General features: G+C 42.4%; 2 protein-coding genes and 1 long non-coding RNA gene across 6 annotated transcripts; 2 read left to right on the top strand and 1 right to left on the bottom strand.

The window, feature by feature from the left end:
* The first annotated feature begins 285 nt into the window (after positions 1-285).
* LOC112214727 (excitatory amino acid transporter 3) lies at positions 286-17,576 on the top strand. 4 transcript variants are annotated; one of them, XM_024373700.2, is made up of 12 exons: positions 291-705; positions 10,149-10,289; positions 10,478-10,570; positions 10,646-10,760; positions 10,988-11,030; positions 11,242-11,352; positions 11,528-11,712; positions 13,385-13,492; positions 14,671-14,793; positions 15,010-15,204; positions 15,535-15,669; positions 16,012-17,576. In XM_024373700.2, the coding sequence occupies exons 1-12, from the start codon at positions 621-623 to the stop codon at positions 16,244-16,246; spliced, it is 1,569 nt and encodes a 522-aa protein (XP_024229468.1). In that variant the 5' UTR covers positions 291-620; the 3' UTR covers positions 16,247-17,576. The 4 variants fall into 4 exon arrangements, with proteins under 4 accessions (XP_024229470.1, XP_024229468.1, XP_024229469.1 ...); XM_024373701.2 differs by lacking the exon at positions 291-705 and adding an exon at positions 2,229-2,392; XM_024373703.2 differs by lacking the exon at positions 291-705 and adding an exon at positions 5,564-5,854.
* On the bottom strand, positions 3,277-6,765 carry LOC112214730. Its single transcript, XR_002948147.2, has 4 exons — positions 6,290-6,765; positions 5,722-5,873; positions 5,105-5,595; positions 3,277-4,447 (listed from the first exon to the last, which is right to left on the bottom strand). It is a non-coding gene; the product is annotated as an uncharacterized LOC112214730 (long non-coding RNA).
* LOC121839404 (vegetative cell wall protein gp1-like) lies at positions 17,083-18,316 on the top strand. The gene is made up of 2 exons (XM_042298386.1): positions 17,083-17,666; positions 17,784-18,316. Exons 1-2 carry the CDS (start codon positions 17,083-17,085, stop codon positions 17,917-17,919), a joined length of 720 nt encoding a protein of 239 aa, XP_042154320.1. The 3' UTR covers positions 17,920-18,316.
* Positions 18,317-19,733: the final 1,417 nt, after the last annotated feature.

Here is a 19,733-nt window from a genome sequence, read left to right as displayed (position 1 = left end):
TTAGAACATAACCAATTTCTAAACATTCTTCTGTCCTTATCATTTCATAACATTCTTCAGTATACAGTATACCTGTGAAATACAGAATGTTTGTTTTTATTGTAAAATAATGAACTTGGGAATTGTAAAGAACTGTTAATTCGTTGTTTTGTGTTTTTACAAGTTATATATTCCTGTAGAATGCCTTTCGGTGTTAGAGTAATGATTAGGTGTCTAAAGACACAGTAGGTGGCAGTGTATTCTGGGAATGGAGCCTTCGTGTGTCTGTGAGGGAGGGACGGGGTGTGTGTGTGGAATGGTGGTGGGTTGGAGGTAACCCTTACGGGTAAAAACCTGCTGATCGATCTCATTCTCTGTCACGCATACTTTCTGTCTCACACACACACACAGAGCGACACACGCAGGAGGTTTTTCTCCCTCTCCATCAGAAACAACTGACGGCCACGCGGGAGAGCTGCATCTTCTGTTTAGGTAGTTATAGCTGGAGCGTATACAGCTACTAGCCTCTACTGCCTGCTTACATCTGTCAGCTGGCCACCCAATACGTGGATCCTTTTGTGTCCGACTTCCATTGTGCCATCTATTGTGGGGGCTAAAGGAAGCTGCCGCCAGTGGACAAGATGAAAGAACACAGGGGCTGGGACCTCAAAGGCTTACTGAAGAGGAACTGGTTGCTGATTGCGACCATTGTGTCGGTGTTGTTAGGTAAGTGGAAGTGAAGCCCCCCTAACCCTATTGTCTGCGCTCGGCTTAGTGTGAAGAAGCCCTGCTTGATGTCACACACTCCCGCGTAGCTGCCTGTCTGTCTCCGCTCTCTCTCCTTGCTCTGTCAGTGCACCCTCCCCCTTTTCCCACTCCCTCTCTCCTTTTGTCTATTTTGACACAATTTTAATCTCTCCTGATGTTTTCCACTGCTGCAGTCCAGGCTTTGAGTCATCCAGAAGCCTGTCTTGGTCCTATAAGGATGTGTAGGGCTGGGTGACTGGCTGATGAGAATTGTAAAAAAAAGAAAAGAAAAAAAAGATTTAACCTTTTTTTAACTAGGCAAGTCAGTTAAGAACAAATTCTTATTTACAATGACAGCCTAGCCCGGCCAAACCCGGACGATGCTATGCGCCGCCCTATGGGAGTAGTAATGTGCAAGCATGGGTGTATTTGTTGTGTGTGCATAATGTTGCCTTGTGCATGCTGCGTGTGTGTGCACCTGTGTGTGCATGCAGCTGTGAGGATGTTCAAAGATGGATGCGAACAGTGTGTGTGTGTGTGTGACTGTGGCTGGTCATAATGTTTGTTTCTGTGTGACTGTTCATTTTATGGATGTGCACAGCAGTCTCTGCCATTGCTACGCTGATGCCCACTCTCCTACAGAGACAGGGTTCCCTGCACTGTTGTATGCTGTGCTGCCTCCCAGAGCCTGTCTCACTGCCCCAGTCAAACGGAACTGTAGTGAACTGACCCACTCCACTGGCTCCTTCAGTCAGTCAGTTATTCTGCATCAGTCCTTGCAATTTTGAATCCTTGGGACGTCCGAGGTTATGATAAGGATAGGTGTTAAGTTTAGGGTTTAAGGTAGGGACGTACCAAGGATTCCATATAGCAGGGTTTCCCAAACTTGGTCCTGCCCACCGTACCGCACAATTTCACACTGCCTTCTGACGCTGCCTGCGACCCATTGTTTTGGAAAAAACAGCCCACTGATTTTTAGGGCCTGTCACTGAATTGTCCTGCCCTGTAACCATTTTGTTGTGTTTGCTTGGTTGGACATTTATGATTTTATGGACTAAATGGACTTTGGCTCAGTGGCAGTATTGTGTTTTAAAGGCTGTCAAACAATTCAATTATAAATGCTGCTTTTGAAGGGCCCTCCACAAGGATAATGCAATTTCTGCTTATGCAGTTAGCCACTGGGGACATATGTCAATTCAACGTCTATTCCACGTTGGTTCAATGTAATTTCATTGAAATTACGTGGGAACAACGTTGATTCAACCATGGTGTGCACAGTGGGTATTTTCAGAATGTAAACCAATAAACCTGACCAAATAGATAACCTATTCCTATTTTACTTTCTTGGAAAAAAACATTCATTTACAATAACATTGTAACAGTTGCCATGGAGAGGAGAGTTAGTAGAGCCAATAGCCCTTATGCATATTCCATGATCGAACACACTTTCTACCGGTGTGGCGATTTCCGGTCAGTCTAGATGTTATCGACTATATAACGTTACTACCACTATGTCGCCGTTTTTTTACTAGGTGTCTTCGGGACTTGCCTCAAATTAATATTAATGATGTACATCGAATTGTTAAATCAGCCTCCGAGACTCCAGCTAGCAAGAATGAAAAGGGATTCCAGATGTATATAGGAAGCTACATAGACAACTATGAAGGTGAGTACCAAGTCAGTGACAGATGTAACGTCAGCTAGCTACAATCATTAGCTAGCTGATTTAACTATTAACTGTAGCTAGCTAGTTACTTCGTAAAATGATGTAACGTTGACAGAATCTACCTGAGAATGTGTATTTTCGTTAGCTTGGTTAAGTTATGCTTGCTTAAGTTATGCTTGCTAGCTAAAAAATAATTTTTATTCATGTCTTCTACACAGTATCTAACAAAGATGCATTGACAGGGGAGATCACCGTGGGGGCTGCCTGTCACAGGTCCATGAGGAAGAGTGAAAAGCTGCACAGCATGAGAGCAGGGAAAGGTTATAGATAGCTACTAGGGACCTTGTTAAACATCTCCTGTGAGATACTGTCATCATGGTCAAAATGTGTTGGAGACAGTGTCAACGTTTAATCGTATCGGTAGATAGATATTAATGATGGGTCCCAATCCCAATTTAGAATTGCCCATTTAACAGGTTATTTGGTAAAGATCTGTTGATGCATTGTTTGGTATTGTGTTACTGAGACACAATCTATTCCTGTATAGTTAAAATGAGCCCCTAGTTAGTTATTGTTATTTATGGGGTGCATCATTCTTGTTTCTCACTTCAGTCTTTCATCACACTTATCTTCACAGATGGTGTTAAAGCACTCAGTACCAGTGATAGTGGTCCAAAGCCACTGCTCCTGTGTTGCAGGAAGTGCTATGTGCAATCATCTGGTGGCCCTTCTTTACCAGACACTGCTCTCAACTAAACATTCTTGCTGCACCACCAGTTCAAAGCAGCACAGACACAGAACAGTGTTGGCACAAGCCAAGAACACTTGTGAGTCTATCAATATCCATTAAAAAATGCACCTGAAAAGTATTCAGCCTATGTAACAGTAAATCCTTGTTAATTAGGGTGTGAAGCCAGGTCCGGTTTGATGGGATAGAGTTCCGTAAACCTACTAACTCGTGTGCTGATGGAATAAGTTAAGTTGGGGGTTCCTAGAATGGAAACGTTTTAGAAAACATTTTCTTGTGATTGTTTTTGTATCCAGATGATAAGCCTAAACAGGGCATCTACGATGTAATGACAAAGACTGGGGGGAAATCTATAAATCTGTATATTTTCATTCATTTTATTTGATATTTTGGGCTTGTGCTGTTTATGGAAAAGTTACATGAGTCTTTGTCATAGGAATCTCTCCAACCTGATGTTAAGGTTTTAAAATGTTTTGCAGAAGTTCTCTCCTCAAAGCGCTCAATGGATACATGCCTGACATGGACCTTCTCCACGTCTCAGAAACGTATGACAACTTTTCTCCACTTACTGCCACTCTTGTGACAACAATGGAAATGTCAGCTGACGTGCCCCTGGTTGAGTCCGCCTTTGGGCCAGTGCAAGCCGGCAGTGTTCTGTCCTATCAGCTTCCACAGCCAAAGACCTGTGAAATTGTGATGATTGCCGATGCCCCTTCTCCACCAAAACTTCCATTAGATGGCTACAGGCTTCTGTCTTCCCAGTGTGCTTACGTCCTTAGCCATCAGGAGCAGTTCCACCTCAAGGCATTAGAGACAACCTACGAGATGTCACACAAAGTCGAGGTTGCTACAAGGGAGCAGAGCAGTAGCCCGGAATGGCATCAGCTCAGGAAAATGAGAATAACATCCTCTCGTTTCCGAAAGGTTTGCCATGTCCGGGGAGAGACCTCAGCTGACCACCTAGCTGAGCGGATGTTCAAGGGATCTGGTATGCAGACCATGGAGATGAAGAGGGGGCTAGCCATGGAGCCCACACTGAAGAATGTTAACTTCTTTCCGTGTGGCTTCGTAGTGCACCCAGATGCTCTGTGGTTAGGATCCTCTCCAGATGGAATCATATTTGATCCCAGTGTGAGACCACACTTTGGACTCTTAGAGGTCAAGTGTCCAAATGTACCAAGTTATGTTGACTGCCCTTACCTGAAGATACAGAATGGAGAGCTGAAGTTGAAGAGATCTCATGCTTACTACTGGCAGGTGCAAGGTCAATTCCTTCTCACAGGTTGTAGCTGGTGTGACTTTGTCATCTGTGCACAGGAGGACGTCCTAGTTGAAAGGATTTCTAAAGATCTACAGGTTTCAAAAACTATAAGAGAGAAGGTTGACCACTTCTATTTTTACCACTACATGCAGAAGTATCTATCTCGCACCTGAATGTATCCCCTGCATGGGTGCCAAGTTGAGTGGTTTTATGAAAAATAAGTTAGATGTTCTTGTGAAGAAATCTACAGTAGAATAGATTTGTTTAAAAAAAAACATTTCTACAAATGTTCAACGGTTCAGTTAAACAATTACACATCTCTAACATTGTATTCAATATTGCATTCTGGCTATTCTGTGTTTACTTGATTTCTTTCCTCCACCCCTGTTACTCATTGCCTAATTAAAGCCAATACAAGCTCCACACAAACTGATATTCACTACAACACAAATGATTGATACATGTCGTAGATTAACAAATTATTATTTTGCTTCTAGCAAATTAACACATGTTCATTTACACTGGTTTGGCCCATGCTCTGACTGAAGGTCCGTTTTGATAGTTGACCAACAGGCACGCCACTGCAAGTAATTGGTTGATGCTGCCTGAGATGGTTTGTGTCAAACAGCTTGTGCTCCTTTACTCTGCGGATCATTCTTTCAACATGTACTCTCAGCCTGGCAATGGATTGGGTCTCTCTTACCTCATCCGCTGGCATCTGTGTGCGTCTCGACAGAAAGGCTCGTCGGTAGACCTTGCACGGAACAATGTCATCTACGAGAAAGCCCTTATCCACCATAAAGGCCATGTCCGGGGTGAATAAGGAAATAATTCCAGACTACTTGAAGATATCCTTGTCACTCACAGATCCAGCATACAACGATGACACAAAAGTGACAGCTCCATGTGGTGACATTCCCAACATGCCCTTAAAGGTACAGTGTAACTTGTAGGAAGAAAACACCTCACTGCAGTAGTAGTGAAGATGGTGTCTAGCATTGGAGTTCAGTGCAGTCAATCACTACCTGGGTGTCTGGATAGTCCTTGAACTCCGGTGGCAGGTGGGCTTTGATGGTTTCCTTGGATCCATATCCGTGCTGATCCAAGCAGACAGTAGAGGAAGTTGGCCCAAGAGATGATAATCCGGCTCACTGTGGATTGGTGAATGCTGAACCGATGGGCTAAATCCTTCTGCTTCAGACCCAGAGACAGATGAGTCATAAACAAGAAGAAACCCATTTTAGTACAATAGTCCTTATATTCGGTTCACAACAAAAAGTAAATCATGTTTAACAATTACAGTAAGATCATATAATGTACTCTTTAAGTATTTAATGAAGTTGTCCCTTCCCGGTTTTCTTCGAGTAACAATTGTTTCAGATGGATTGGTGCTTGTGATTCTTATAAACGTGGTCTCTGCTGCCCGCTCAATCAAGTGCCAGAAGGCCATCAGGTGGGTGTAGTTTGCAAATCTAAAAATGAACACAGAGCATTTGAATACGAAAAAAGCTCATTACTGTTATTGCCTATCTTCTCTAAGCCCTAGCACTAGACATGACCTAGCTGCTATTGTAGCCTGTTTTCTTGTTACTGCAATTCGTACTGTAATTCACAGCAGCGAATTTGTTTTAAATGTTCCGTTATTTAATCTGGAATGTGGACTAAGAACCAAATCTTATTTGAAGCAACGACCTGGGAGCATTTTTGGGGGTTAACTGAAAACTAATGTAAAGACAATATACATCCTATGTGCCTACTTAGGCTAATATATGCTAGCCTCATTTTAAATAACAATGAACATGTACTTAAAGTTAAGATGGACTTTAGGATAATATAATTAATAGTAAATAATAAGCAATAGTAATGCTGGATAATAATAAATCATTACGTCAGAAACAGCTAATCGCTGTAGACCAAAGCCGCGTTGGGTGATCAGTTTCTCCAGCTTGGCTCAAAGCTCCTCAATTTCTCTTACGTGCTCATGGTTTGCCATTAGGGCCATTTCCAGGGCTGCGGGTTCTGGGACTGCACAGTAATCATGGGTCTGGACCGGATCAGAGACGGCACAGTCCATAGGCAGCGCACCTTGTTCTTCGTCCCCCTCAGTCGGAGCAGGAGGTTTCAGTCTTTCCCAAACACCAGGTGCAGTTCCACGTGAAGACAGTATGAACAACACCTATTTTTAGGTATACACGACGAAACGTGTACTACACACAAGTTGTCATGGCGTAGTGCCACCAACCAACTTTTTCTGAGCTCTACATCGGGAAACTATGGAAGTTCACAATACCATTAAATTTGGAAGACACTGAACAGAGGCACTGAACAATGTTCATTAGCACCTCCTTCGCCTAAGATTGAGTGTTCTGATTGAACCTTGATTGTTAATGAATTTCATCCTCAAAATTGCAGAATATTACTTACATTAACAACTCTATTCTTTAGAAAGTGTCATGGAATCTTGAGTGACCACAGAGAGTCAACAACTCATTTGGATTACATACTGAGATGGGCACTCTGTCAGTCTGTAATTTGGTTGGTTTGCCATGTAATGCCTTAAACAGACACACAGTTCTGCCATCAGATGTCACACTGTAATGGAAAACTAATGGTAATTATTTGTATTATTAACAGTAAAATAATTGCTGTATTTCGAATGGCACTGTAATTCCACTCCACAGAAAACAGTACCGTACCCTATTGTTGGAGTGCCAAAAACCTTTTGATCCCTAGTGGGTGCATGGCATTTTAAATGAGCATTTTTGTCATTTCCTTTTGGTCTGTTTTGCCATGTAGTTGCTGCTTGTTTGGAAGCCTTTGTAACGCCTCTAGAAGTGCAAATATTTACTAATATGCTGCAATGATTGGAAGCACTTTACCTAGCAGTCCAGCCTGGTCTCAGAGCATTTCTTATTATTCTGTACGTAAATTCGAGACACTCCATATGTTACGTTTTTGTATAGTTATATAACACAGATGGCTACCAAAAGGCAAAAACGAAAGGAGGGTGGTTGGTCGGGGTGGAAGGATGGGCGTATAATGCAAACGTCAAGCATGATAAAATTATAAAGTTGTCCATGATGAGATACGAACTCGCAACCTTCAGGTTGTTAGACTTTTGCGTGATATGTTTGAGCTATTTTCAAATCTCATCATGGACAACTTTATAATTTGAGCTAATTAGCAACTTTTCAACTATTTAATACTTTTTAGCTACTTTGCAACTATACTGAACAAAAATATAAACGCAACATGTAAAGTGTTGGTCCCATGTTTCATGAGCTGAAATAAAAGATCCCATAAATGTTCCACATGCACAAAAAGCTTATTTATCTAAAATTTTGTGCACTAATTTGTTTACATCCCTGTTTGTGAGCATTTCTCCTTTGCCAAGATAATCCATCCACCTGACAGGTGTGGCATATCAAGAAGCTGATTAAACAGCATGATCATTACACAGGTGCACCTTGTGCTGGGGACAATAAAAGGCCAAGTTTTGAGGGAGAGTACAATTGGCATGCTGACTGCAGGAATGTCCACCAGAGCTGTTGCCAGAGAATGTAATGTTCATTTTTCTATCAAAAGCCACCTCCACCGTTGTCTTAGAGAATTTGGCAGTACGTCCAACCGGCTTCACAACCGCAGACCACATGCAACCATGCTAGCCCAGTACCGCCACATCTGGCTTCTTAACCTGCGAGATTGTCTGAGATCATTATGGACAGCTAATGAAACTGAGGAGTATTTCTGTCTGTAATAAAGCCATTTTGTGGGGAAAAACTAATTCTGTTTGGCTGGGCCTGGCTCCCCAGTGGGAGGGCATATGCCCAGGCCAACCCATGGCTTCGCCCCTGCCCAGTCATGTGAAATCCATAGATTAGGGCATAATGAATCTATTTCAATTGACTGATTTCCTTATATGAAGTGTAACTCAGTGAAATTGTTGCTGGTTGTGTTTATTTTTGTTCAGTATACTTAGCATGTTAGCTAACCCTTCCCCTAACCTAATGCATAACATATCATATATTTGCAAATTTGTAACACATTGTACATTTTACAAATCTTTAACAAATAATATGAATTGTAGTTCTTAACATATATATATAATACGAAATGGGTGATGGACTTCCACAAATGAATGCATACCATACAAAACGTAACATATCATACTAAATGGAGTGTCCCGGATTTACGTACAGAATGATACAAAATGCTCTGAGACCAGGTTGCTGAGCAGCCAACCTGCTTGCACTAATCCCATATAATTACAGTAAAATACTGTGAAATACAAACCGCTCTCCTCAATGAATTTCATTAATTAATCCATTCATTCTGATTACAGTAGCATTTACACAGTACTTGCTTCAATACCATATTTGTATTACAGTAGGTGTATTGTAATATGAAATACATAATTTTACTTGCCACAGAGCTGCCTGTAAGCTACTGTCAAAATCACGGTAATGGCTTTACAGTGCACATAAAAGTTCACTACTACACCATGTGGCCTCTGTTGCTGGCCTAGCTTACTCTCTAGTAGCATGGCAGCCCTTCCATGCCAGTTCTGTACTTAAGTTATTACATGGGCGGGATTGTTGGACGTCGTCTTGTATGTTTAATTCATAACATAAGTAATTTAGCTTTGCCAATATGCCAATAACTGTCCTATTGTGGCATGCTGCAAGATTTTACTCTCCATAGGCCCTGTATTCATAAATAGTCTGACTAGGAGTGCTGATCTAGGATCAGGTCCCCTCCATATCCATATACTCTTATTTATTATTATCTAAAATACAAAACTGATCCTAGCACACATACTCTGTGAATACAGACCCAGATCTCAATAAATGTGCTGACTCATCTTTTTAATGAAACCATGAAAACTGCGTGGAGATTGTGATTCACCATTTTGAAGGAATCACGTTATTTTACATAAATTACCAGATAGAAATTGCATCACAAAATGGTAATTACTTTAGCAATAAGGCCTGAGGAGGTGTGGTATATGGCCAATATACCACAGCTAAGGGCGGTTCTTATGGAGCCCTTACAACCTTGCTACCATTACCACAATCACCACCACCATTCTCAACTTACCTGGTAAAATAAATAAATAACATTTTTGTTTTTTTACTACCACAGCCACCACCGGTGTGGAACAACTTCTGTACAGTATATCATGAGAGGGTTTATTTTGAATTAGGAATGATGTAACCTATTGAGTTACAATTCGCTGTGTCACCACATTTCCCAACCTTTCACAGGTTTGTTTTATGGTGGCTTGTAGTGGTTGATGACACACGGGGTGGGGAGGATGGAAGTGGATCAGCGTAACGTTTATGGGCGAACCTCCCCCCCTCTCCACCCCATAAACGTTACATACAGTGTATTTCTCAATGTCACAACCTTAAACCCATGTCATGAAACCCTGTGCAAAGCAAAAGTTATGTAACACCTTGCCCATAAACTAAAAACGAGAAAGTCACATAGTCATAATACTGTGGTAGCCTACTTTGCAGCTCTTAAATAATAGCGATGCTTACATTTTAATTTGACATGGCATGCAGGTCAAACACCAATGTTTCTTTTGTCATCATTATATCTCCCTCTCTCCCACTACATTTCCACAGTGAAAATCCTTCATATTCAGTGAATGGGTAGTGTGGGAACTGAGAACTAAACTTGAACTGAACTAACCTTCGTAAACTAACCTTGTTCAACTCTCTCTCTCTGTCTCATTCTCTCAGGGATAGGCCTTGGTGTGTTGGTTAGGGACTATGCCTCCCTTTCCCACCTCGATAAGCAGTATTTTGGATTCCCGGGAGATATCCTGATGCGGATGCTCAAGCTGGTCATCCTGCCCCTCATCATCTCCAGCATGATAACAGGTAACTTGGGATGAATTGTATCTCAACAGCTCTATTTCAGTCACTCTGCACTATGTTTAATGAAGGGGGCCATCAGAGAATGCGTACAGATATCTTAGTCAAAGACTACTAAAATAGTCCTAGTCATTGAGAGGACTTGTTGACAGACATGCTTCCTTTGGGTGAACAGGTCTTGTTTGTGTTCACAGGAGTGGCCGCCCTGGATTCGGATGTTTCCGGAAAGATAGGTTTGAGGGCTGTGGTTTATTACTTAACCACCACCATCATTGCAGTCATTTTGGGTGAGTTAAAAGCGCCTGGTCTCACTCCCTTTGAATGACATTTGACTATTGAATGATGGGGAACATGTTTTTCAGGTATTGCTTTGGTGATAACCATCAAACCTGGTGTCTCTCAGAAGGCAGAAAACATCGACAGGACAGAGATCACACAAAACGTCAACACCGTCGACACACTACTGGATCTTGTCAGGTGACAGCTTCTAGTGTTTCCCCTATAATTATTTTCAGCAGCGGTGGCAAAGTTAGTTTGAGGGAGGGGTGGCCGAACCAAACCAATTTAGCAGTTAAATAAATGAATATGATATTTAATTTGATAGAATTTCTATAAAATGCCCATTCTACATCAGTCAGAGATGCAGTGAATAACATTTGGCTCACATTGTTGTCATCTCAACATTTGTCCTATTCGATCCACAGAAACATGTTTCCTGAAAACATAGTGCAGGCTTGTTTCCAACAGGTACGAGTCTTTGTCTGATTTGTACATTCAAGCTTACGGTCACTAGCCTGTTCCCAGATCTGTTTATGCTGCCTTGTCAACTCTGATGAGAATTGTCAAGACGGCACAAACAAATCTTGGGGCAGGCTATACAATCACTGCTCTTCGAGGACAAAACATGATCTACATTCAAATGTAACCATGTCAAATGTTACTATTTTAATTCAACCAGTACAAGACAACGCGCAAAGAGTTGGAACCCTCTAAAGTGAAGGAGAACACTACAAGCACAATGTTCCCTCCACTCTCTACCACTGTCATGGCAACCATTTTCCCCCCAGAGGTAGGTGTTACTGTTTATCCGCCTGTGTGTCAAGAGCTGTGACTTGATAGGATCGAAGCTGGCAAGCCCGGTCTTCTTTTCTTACTTGTTTAGAGTTCATCCGATGGCTATCTGTCCAATCACAATCTTTTGTGGTATGAAAATGTGTCCATGTCATTATTTCTCCTCTCTGTAGAACATCACCAAGGACTATATAATAGTTGGGTCATATTCTGATGGGCTCAACGTGCTGGGCCTCATCGTGTTCTGTGTGGCGTTTGGCCTCGTCATCGGCAAGATGGGTGAAAGGGGACGCATCCTGCTGGAGTTCTTTGATGCTTTAAATGAGGCCACCATGAGGCTAGTTCAGATTATCATGTGGTATGTAACTACAGGCCACCATGAGGCTAGTTCAGATTATCATGTGGTATGTAACTACAGGCCACCATGAGGCTAGTTCAGATTATCATGTGGTATGTAACTACAAGCCACCATGAGGCTTGTTCAGATTATCATGTGGTATGTAACTACAGGCCACCATGAGGCTAGTTCAGATTATCATGTGGTATGTAACTACAGGCCACCATGAGGCTAGTTCAGATTATCATGTGGTATGTAACTACAGGCCACCATGAGGCTAGTTCAGATTATCATGTGGTATGTAACTACAGGCCACCATGAGGCTAGTTCAGATTATCATGTGGTATGTAACTACAGGCCACCATGAGGCTAGTTCAGATTATCATGTGGTATGTAACTACAGGCCACCATGAGGCTAGTTCAGATTATCATGTGGTATGTAACTACAGGCCACCATGAGGCTAGTTCAGATTATCATGTGGTATGTAACTACAGGCCACCATGAGGCTAGTTCAGATTATCATGTGGTATGTAACTACAGGCCACCATGAGGCTTGTTCAGATTATCATGTGGTATGTAACTACAGGCCACCATGAGGCTAGTTCAGATTATCATGTGGTATGTAACTACAGGCCACCATGAGGCTAGTTCAGATTATCATGTGGTATGTAACTACAGGCCACCATGAGGCTAGTTCAGATTATCATGTGGTATGTAACTACAAGCCACCATGAGGCTAGTTCAGATTATCATGTGGTATGTAACTACAGGCCACCATGAGGCTAGTTCAGATTATCATGTGGTATGTAACTACAGGCCACCATGAGGCTAGTTCAGATTATCATGTGGTATGTAACTACAAACCACCATGAGGCTAGTTCAGATTATCATGTGGTATGTAACTACAGGCCACCCTGAGGCTAGTTCAGATTATCATGTGGTATGTAACTACAGGCCACCCTGAGGCTAGTTCAGATTATCATGTGGTATGTAACTACAGGCCACCATGAGGCTAGTTCAGATTATCATGTGGTATGTAACTACAGGCCACCATGAGGCTAGTTCAGATTATCATGTGGTATGTAACTACAGGCCACCATGAGGCTAGTTCAGATTATCATGTGGTATGTAACTACAGGCCACCATGAGGCTAGTTCAGATTATCATGTGGTATGTAACTACAAACCACCATGAGGCTAGTTCAGATTATCATGTGGTATGTAACTACAGGCCACCATGAGGCTAGTTCAGATTATCATGTGGTATGTAACTACAGGCCACCACGAGGCTAGTTCAGTTTATCATGTGGTATGTAAATACAGGCCACCACGAGGCTAGTCCAGATTATCATATGGTATGTATTGCTGAGTTCACGTGCTAGTCGGAACTTGGACATTTCCGATTTGCGAACTGGTTGAAACACAGCCAGTGTTTTCTAGTTTCGACTAGCATGTGAACGCGGCATAAGTACAGTGTAGTCTACAGGCTATCTTTACTAATACACTTTTTTTTTCTTAAAAATTCACCCTCCATCTCACTTAGCTACACTACAAATGTTTAGAATCTTGTAGTTCACATGATCTATTTTCTATGCTATTATATGAATGTACTGTAGTATTCAATGCTAATCCAGTGGAGGAGGTGATGGTGGAAATGTGGATATCATTAACATAACCATTGTTATTATTACAGCTATATGCCAGTGGGGATACTCTTCCTCATTGCTGCCAAGATCATCGAGGTAGAAGACTGGGAGATCTTCAGGAAGTTGGGCATGTACATGGTGACAGTTTTGAGTGGGTGAGCCTAAACCAGCATTCTCTCTCTCCACAACATTGGTAGATGTTGGTATAATTTCATTATTCCAATATGTTTTCATTAATTGAATTCACTTAGTCTATTTTATGAGAATTTGTAAGATTCTTATTTGCATAAAATAGACGGAGACCAGTCTTATCAAAATTAGATAATAGTATTTATTCTCGGAGCGCGCTGCCATGTAACCACGAACAACAGTTTATATACAAAATATGACGTCATTGGTTCTAGAATGAATCTCCTCCTCTCGACCAAGACAAAGCAGGTTTAAAAGTTAATTCCGACCTACTAGCGCACATGCATGACACACAATATAACTGAATTAACTCTTGATCCCTCACCATTATCCATCACCACTTAGCTGACAGTTCCAGCTAATGCAAAACCTAAGAAAACACACTATGTCTTTATCTGAACATTCCAGTGCTAAGTTGAGTCGATTCAACCATAGGTTAATTACCCTTTCTGCTTACTTTTAAAAAAACCCACTTCCAATCTTCTCCAACCTGGCTGGAATGGTATTCATTTTATTTTATTACCCCCTGTTTCAGGCTCCACAATCCCTCACTTATGAATTCATATTGTTAATCAGATATAATAAAACAGAGTATAAGTTTACTTAGTTACAGTTCTATTTTAAATGGGGATATTGTTTAGTCATTTATTCATACAACTCCTAACAGTAGATTTATAGCTGGCATTAGGGTCCAGTATTCTTGTAAAGATACTGTAAAATGTCATCTCTGTCCTGGCACAGATAAGAACCAAGGACATTTAAAACTGCTTAACCTGCAGATGTGATAATGAGGCCTTTAGCGAACACCTGTCCAACCGTTAATTTTCCAGACAGAATTATGCTTCTGCGTGAACAGGAAAATTATTCTCCAGAGTCTAGTGGGGGGGGGGGAACGCTGTCCTGTGTGTCCTAAATAGCACTCTGTTCCCTATATAGTGCACTACTGTTGACCAGAGGCCTATGTGCCACGGTCAAAGAGTAGTGGACTATAAAGGGAACAGGGTGCCTTTTGATACCCAGCCCTGTTTATTCTTTTATTATAACCTGGAGAAGAGCCCTAGTTAACCCCCAGAGATTAGTCAGCTATTTCTTACAGTGAGCCAAAATCAAACACTTTTTTGTAATGTTTTACTTTTCTCCTCAGCCTAGCTATCCATTCTATTGTTTTTCTGCCGCTGATCTACTTTGTCATTGTGAGGAAGAACCCGTATACCTTTGCCTTGGGGATGGCTCAGGCACTGGTCACTGCTCTCATGATCTCTTCCAGGTAAGCCTCGGTCACTATTGGGGATCATACAATATGTTGTATATAGCAAAGCATAGCAGTAAACGCTGACATATCTATTTATTTATCCATTAATTTAATACATCTATTTATCCAATCCATCCATCTGTCTGTTCTTCCATCCATCTATCCAATTATCCACCTACCTGTCCAATTATCCATCCATCCTTCTTTAACCTAAATGCTACCTCCCTCTAGCTCTGCCACCCTGCCTGTCACCTTCCGCTGTGCCGAAGAGAACCTCCGGATCGACAAGAGGATCACCCGCTTCGTGTTGCCTGTGGGCGCCACCATCAACATGGACGGTACAGCTCTCTACGAGGCTGTCGCTGCCATCTTCATTGCCCAGATCAACGACTATGATCTTGACGTGGGTCAGATTGTCACTATCAGGCAAGTCCCCAACACCTTGGGTTGACAGGGGATTGTGTATTCGATGTACTCATTTTGGGCAGGTGAAAGTGTCATGGCATATTTCTAACCAGACGGAAAGTCTTTGGCGGCCTCAGACTTCAGAATGGGTACGCCACCGAGTGATGTAAGGAAAAATGTATTTGTGCGTGACAAAACAGACTTCACACTGGAAGCTCAATCATAATCAGTTGAAATATGTCATGGCAGTATGTATGTTAGTATCATGTATCAAGCATCAAGTTACTGACCTAATAATATAAAATAATTAAAATTGTAATGAGGGTAATTGACTGTTTCCTCTGATTTTAGTGTAACAGCAACAGTAGCCAGCGTCGGAGCTGCCGGTGTACCTAACGCTGGTTTTGTTACCATGGTGATTGTGCTGACTGCCGTTGGACTACCTGCAAATGATGTCACTTTAATTATTGCTGTGGATTGGCTGCTGTGAGTAATACCTTGTTGAGTGAAATATTGTCAAGAGAAAATATTGTTTTAGTGATTAATCCAATGGTGTGACGTTTTAAAGGTAGACTCAGCAATATAACATCACCATACACAGTGAAGACAACAAAAACATAAATCTGCCAAGACTACCACTACTTTCTCTTCCCAATTTGTGCCATCCCTTAAACAATGCCCTGTAGGGACGGTCTTGGCAGGTTACGTTTTGTTGTTGTTGATGACTGTAAACTGGAAGTTTACCTGCAGTGTAGGATGACGTCGTATTGCAAAGTCTACAGTATCTTTAACTGATTATCAACGGACAATGTTCACTCGCCATTTCAGAGACCGCTTCCGCACCATGATCAACGTGCTGGGAGATGCTTACGGAGCCGGCATCGTTCAGAAGCTGTCCAGGCGGGAGCTGGAGAGGATGGACGGCACCTCGGACGTGACTAACCCCTTCGCCCTGGGGACCACGCTGGACAACGAGGAGTGTGAGAAGAAGTCCTACGTCAACGGCGGCTTCACCGTCGACAAAACCGACGCCATCTCCTTCACCGAGACCTCCCAGTTTTAGGGGGGCGGGCAAAGAAGTGGCAATGCTGCTAGATGTTTAGCCTGGTTCTGTTTGTAGCCTGGTTCTAGATCTGTGACCAACATTAATTAATCCTGTTGATGCAGGATTATTTTCCTGCTGCAGCACACTGGCTCAAATTAAGATCCTACATCTGTAGCAATATCAGCCACCACCGTCTGTTCGATCTTGATTCTCTTTCCAGCACTGTCCCCGATGATCAGTATGTTTTTTAACCACAAGTGGAGATCCTCAGCAGCCCTTAAAATGAGCTGGGCTGTATCTGAAATGACACCCTATTGCTTAACTAGTGCACTACTTTAGACCAGGGCCTATGTAGAGAATGAGGTGTCCTTTGGGATGAACCCATGCTCTCTTTTACCAAAAGAGCTTCCATTGTTATGTTGACATAGTGCCGACAATGTACACATTCACTTTTGAATGAATCAATACTTCTGCTATTGTTTTTACATAGAGGGAGCAAAGGAGACTACAAGAGCCAGAGCTTTTGAAATTCATACCTACAGCGCGTGTGGGTAACTGAAATAATATATCGGCGGACTGAGCTGTGTATATGTATTGTGAAAAAGAGCATGGAAGAAGAACTATATTCTTGATGTTCAATACACTGTATATTGCAAAGATTCAAACAGACCTTTTTTGCTCTTCAGAAGCAAATTATTTTTGTGACTTTTTTATTTCTTTTTGTCCATTTTTGTTCTGGAGGGGGTCAGATACAAAAAAACAATCAAAGAAATCCATACAAAGACAACCCCAACCCATTCCCCCCCCTTAGTCTCCACCCACCTGCCCGCATTCTCCCTCCCCACTCAGAAACCATGCCTCCCACCCCATCTAGCCCTCCTCCTGAAGAAAGCATGCCTCCCATCCCATCTAGCCCTCCTCCCGAAGAAAGCATGCCTCCCATTCCATCTAGCCCTCCTCCTGAAGAAAGCATGCCACCCATCCCATCTAGCCCTCCTCCTGAAGAAAGCATGCCACCCATCCCATCTAGCCCTCCTGAAGAAAGCATGCCTCCCATCCCATCTAGCCCTCTTCCTGAAGAAAGCATGCCACCCATCCCATCTAGCCCTCCTCCTGAAGAAAGCATGCCTCCCATCCCATCTAGCCCTCCTCCTGAAGAAAGCATGCCTCCCATCCCATCTAGCCCTTCTCCCGAAGAAAGCATGCCTCCCATCCCATCTAGCCCTTCTCCCGAAGAAAGCATGCCTCCCATCCCATCTAGCCCTCCTCCCGAAGAAAGCATGCCTCCCATCCCATCTAGCCCTCCTCCCGAAGAAAGCATGCCTCCCATCCCATCTAGCCCTCCTCCCAAAGAAAGCATGCCTCCCAACCCATCTAGCCCTCCTCCTGAAGAAAGCATGCCTCCCATCCCATCTAGCCCTCCTCCTGAAGAAAGCATGTCTCCCATCCCATCTAGCCCTCCTCCCGAAGAAAGCATGTCTCCCATCCCATCTAGCCCTCCTCCCGAAGAAAGCATGCCTCCCATCCCATCTAGCCCTCCTCCTGAAGAAAGCATGCCACCCATCCCATCTAGCCCTCCTCCCGAAGAAAGCATGCCTCCCATCAGTCCCCCCATCCCCCAACAACATCCAGAGATCCCCGTACCACCCCTTCCCGTGGGCCTGAAAGCGGAAAAAAAGTTAATAAAATAAATATATAGAATTGGTTTGTATGTGTGGCGCTTTAGCTGAGATTGTTCTTTACATAGTCAAGTATATTTGTTGGTGAAAGTTAATGTTCTTAAGCTTTACAATATGTGCCAAACATCTTATTCATTAACTTTATATCATTCATCCATGTAATTTTATTGCATGAAGCAATATTACAAATAAATACAGTGGGAAACTTGTGATGAACATAGACCTGCTGAACGTCTTTTTCAAGTAACCAATGGCCTTTAAGAAAGTAGAGTTGATGGGCACACTAATGAGGTTTGAGTTATGAATTTAATTGAATACTGTGAAATATTTTCTTAATGAATTGCTAAAGAGGATGACTTTTTAATAAGGATGGTCTTGACAATAAAGGCTTTCTGATAACGAATGCTAACTTTAAAAGCTTCATGTTTGTTTGTCAGAGAAACAAAGAATTGTGGGGCCTCTGAGGCAATGTTTTGGAAGACCCAGCACTAGAATCCAGGAATTCAATTGAATGCAGTTAGTACATCTTCCAACATCAACCATGAAACCTTAGTTAGATACAAAGCCTTCCAAACAGCTCATTATGTAATAACTTTGTGTAGCCTTACTTTGGGCCAGCAGGTATCCTAGTGGTTAGAGCATTGGGCCAGCAGGTATCCTAGTGGTTAGAGCATTGGGCCAGCAGGTATCCTAGTGGTTAGAGCATTGGGCCAGCAGGTATCCTAGTGGTTAGAGCATTGGGCCAGTAACCGAAAGTTTGCTGAATTGAATCCCCGAGCTGACCAGGTAAAAAATCTGTCATTCTGCCCCTAGACAAGGCAGTTAACCCACTGTCCCCCGGTAGGCCGTCATTGTAAATAAGAATTTGTTCTTAACTGACTTGCCTTGTTAAAGGGTAAACTTGAGAGAGATGAGCCTTAATATAACATTTTTTCATCCCTTGAGGCATGGGATTATTGAAACTGCCTCTTCATTTTACAGCTCATTGCAATCTGACCTCTACGACTTGTTTTTGTTCTATAACAGAGGCATACGGGCCTAATTTGAGGTAGTAGACAACGTTATTATAGAACATCTCAACTTGGTGAGTTATTGAGTGTAGGAAAGCAAGTCAAGGGCGATGTAATTAACATTTGATTGATCAGATGTGGCTCAAAATAAAGCTTGTGAATCCGGTTCTTCTGTACATTTCAAAAGCACATTATGATAAGATCAACAATCAATGGCTAAAGTGTGTACAGTTCACAAATGACTTCAGTATATGAATCAACATGTACTAGATGTAAGCTAATAAAGAAAAATATAACTTGGGCGTTTCTCTTTTTGAGTGGTTTTGGAAATGGTTGAGAATGCAGAATTAGAGTTGTGGACATTCCTGCGTTCATTTACTTGTTTCTCCCTGTCCAGCATCTGACCATTGGATGTGCATCCTTTGGTTACTGTACAAACTTGTTTTTATCTACAAGAACGACTTGGCAAACCATTTGAAATACTGCAGTCACTGTATTATACCACAGGTTGCGGTTTTGGATCCTCTAGACTAGCAATAGAACGGTCATAGCTTAGAAAGGCACAGTGATGGAACAGAATGTTTCTGAAGCAGGCAGTCAGTGCATTAATATATAATCACCTAACCGGCTATTTCCCCTGAGTGATGTTAGAGCACAAAGAGCACTATCGACCTACCCATAATTCCCCTTTAATGTCTTTCCACCGACGCACCCAAGGACTCCACAAAGTCAGCCCGTTTGCTGGCTAGAGGCCAGAGGCTCATTCAGGAAGGTGCGACATGACAACGTTCAGATAGATATACATTGTGTCGAGCA

The sequence above is a fragment of the Oncorhynchus tshawytscha genome, linkage group LG15, assembly GCF_018296145.1.
Source record: "Oncorhynchus tshawytscha isolate Ot180627B linkage group LG15, Otsh_v2.0, whole genome shotgun sequence".
Classification (NCBI taxonomy): Eukaryota; Metazoa; Chordata; class Actinopteri; order Salmoniformes; family Salmonidae; genus Oncorhynchus; species Oncorhynchus tshawytscha.
The sequence above is the reverse complement of the archived record's forward strand: the minus strand, read 5'-3'. Positions and strand labels throughout refer to the sequence as shown.

Coding starts and splice junctions, on each gene's coding strand:
- LOC121839404 (XM_042298386.1), top strand. CDS start 17,083: ATGCCTCCCACCCCATCTAGCCCTCCTCCTGAAGAAAGCATGCCTCCC. Junction 17,667..17,783: donor CCTCCTCCTGAAGAAAGCAT/GTCTCCCATCCC, acceptor TGAAGAAAGCAT/GCCACCCATCCCATCTAGCC.
- LOC112214727 (XM_024373700.2), top strand. CDS start 621: ATGAAAGAACACAGGGGCTGGGACCTCAAAGGCTTACTGAAGAGGAAC. Junction 11,713..13,384: donor CTAGTTCAGATTATCATGTG/GTATGTAACTAC, acceptor TTATTATTACAG/CTATATGCCAGTGGGGATAC. Junction 14,794..15,009: donor GCTCTCATGATCTCTTCCAG/GTAAGCCTCGGT, acceptor ACCTCCCTCTAG/CTCTGCCACCCTGCCTGTCA.